Below are 2,066 nucleotides of genomic sequence, written 5' to 3'. Positions count from 1 at the left end.
TTTGAAAATAGATTACTTTTTGCTGACTTATTTGATAGTATTTTTAATCTCTTGATGTACCAATTAGATAGAGTTCATTTTCTATCTCTTTTCTTATTTTCCACTTGTACAGTCAGAAGACACAACATCTCTAAGTTACACAGCAACAGGCCTCAAACCAAACACAATGTATGAGTTCTCGGTCATGGTAACAAAAAATAGAAGGTCAAGCACATGGAGCATGACTGCACATGCCACCACATATGAAGCAGGTACGTGAAGAAAGACTAGCTTAGAAATGTCTACTTTTGACATTTAGTAACCGTGTTTCCCAGGTTCTGCAGAAGCTGGAACATATGCCCACTCTGGTGTCTCAGTTACAGCTTGTCCTATATAAAATATTTTACCTTTTATAATTCATAGCACTTTTATATCTAATATTATTCTTCCTATTCTAGGAAAGAAGAAAAATAGTCTCCAATTGATTAAATAATCTGGTTGCATTATTAAGATATGGCTTCTTTGGTGTGTTAACTTGAGAGATCTAAATATAAATCTTCTTTTCATTATATTTAAGTAAACAGCAGAAATGCATCTATTGAACTCTGTCTGAAATAGTGTGTCTTTGAACAACAGTCGTGGTAGATATTTGCTATTTTGAAAGAATTTAGATACAAAATAAAACATTACATTACAACTGTAGTCTTACGGATACTTACCTAAATAACTTCAGCTGGATAAGGGAAGAAGTTTCCAGGTGTTGTCCACTCTTTGGAAATGGAGCAACATAATGGAAAACCTTTACGTAATTTGAAATATTTCAAACCTAGGGTAATGCAATTCAGTGTACATTTTACCAGTCACATTTTTTATAGTTCATAAATGTAGTTTACAGCCTTAACAGGGATGCAGTGTACTTGGAATTTATAGTTCACAAAAATACATCTAAAGAATACAAGGTTTAACATGCTTTTTAATTGGTTTCATGATATTATGTTTTTGGGTAAACTACACCACAAATTTTCAAATTAATAGTTCACAAAAATACATCTAAAGAATACAAGGTTTAACATGCTTTTTAATTGGTTTCATGGTATTATGTTTTTGGGTAAACTACACCACAACTTTTCAAATTAAAAAAAAAATGATGCCAATAAAGCTCTTCTTTGGGTAAGTTGAATTTCTCTTTCAAATAGAGTTTGTCCCATGGCATTGCAGTCCTAATTTTTATTTCAGACTTTCGCCTTAACTATTAGAGTTCCACTGTGGATATTTTTACATATTTGTGGGTACTTCTTTCTACAAGAAGTTTTCTAATTGATCTTATTTAATTTTAACATCCTCTTTCTCTACTTACATGTTTTACATATATTAACTCTTCATTACAGAATTCTGCCCTGATGCCAATGTTCATAGCTTCTTAGGAAGCATAAGACCAGCTGAATGAGTTACATACTACAGAGGAGAATAAAGGGTCTTCTTTTCCTTTTTACTTGAAAAGAGATGAATGGAGTCAATTGTGACCTAAAAAAAGATCTGGTCTTCCCTGAGTGAAAGGGAAGAGGGAGTAATTTTGTCTTAATGAGAGTGAATCCATTTATTTTTGCCTCTCATAAACATAAAATGAACACCAACATTTGACTTGATAAATGCATCCTATTGATTTCTCATCAACTGCCTACCCTTGTAGGAACACCAATGGTGGGACCCATTGCTGACAAAATGATATTAACTTTTAGAAATGTGGTTAGTAGAAAGGGTGATTGTCAAATCAGATAATGATCTGGACAAAGGTGTAAAAAGCATGTGGATGAGATCCCTGGATGATGATGAGAAGCAAGAAGTAATTCACAAGTGTCTGCAGATTTTACAACTGGGAGAAGGAGATGAAGTGAATGAAATAATGCTAGGGTTTGCTTCTAATTCTGCAATAACATAAAGACTGTATGGGGCTACATTGTTGTATGCCAAAATGGCTCATGGTAAAGGTAAGGGTGGCTGACAGATTTTTGAAATAAAACATTTCATTCTGTCCAAATGATGAACGTTTCATTTTTATCCTGGTTAAACTTAAGTAAAATAAAAAT

At 33.0% G+C, this 2,066-nt stretch overlaps 1 protein-coding gene across 1 annotated transcript in view; it reads left to right on the top strand.

The window, feature by feature from the left end:
- Positions 1 to 2,066, top strand: part of LOC103582243 (netrin receptor DCC-like) — a gene marked incomplete at its 3' end in the record, with an annotated part of 20,330 nt that overhangs the window by 12,614 nt on the left and 5,650 nt on the right. The window contains exon 3 of the mRNA XM_008563894.1: positions 113 to 251. Within this exon, the coding sequence (XP_008562116.1) occupies positions 113 to 251 (139 nt within the window). The remainder of the gene's footprint in view (positions 1 to 112; positions 252 to 2,066) is intronic.

Source organism: Galeopterus variegatus, unplaced genomic scaffold, assembly GCF_000696425.1.
Source record: "Galeopterus variegatus unplaced genomic scaffold, G_variegatus-3.0.2 Scaffold15368, whole genome shotgun sequence".
Lineage (NCBI taxonomy): Eukaryota > Metazoa > Chordata > Mammalia > Dermoptera > Cynocephalidae > Galeopterus > Galeopterus variegatus.
The sequence above is the reverse complement of the archived record's forward strand: the minus strand, read 5'-3'. Positions and strand labels throughout refer to the sequence as shown.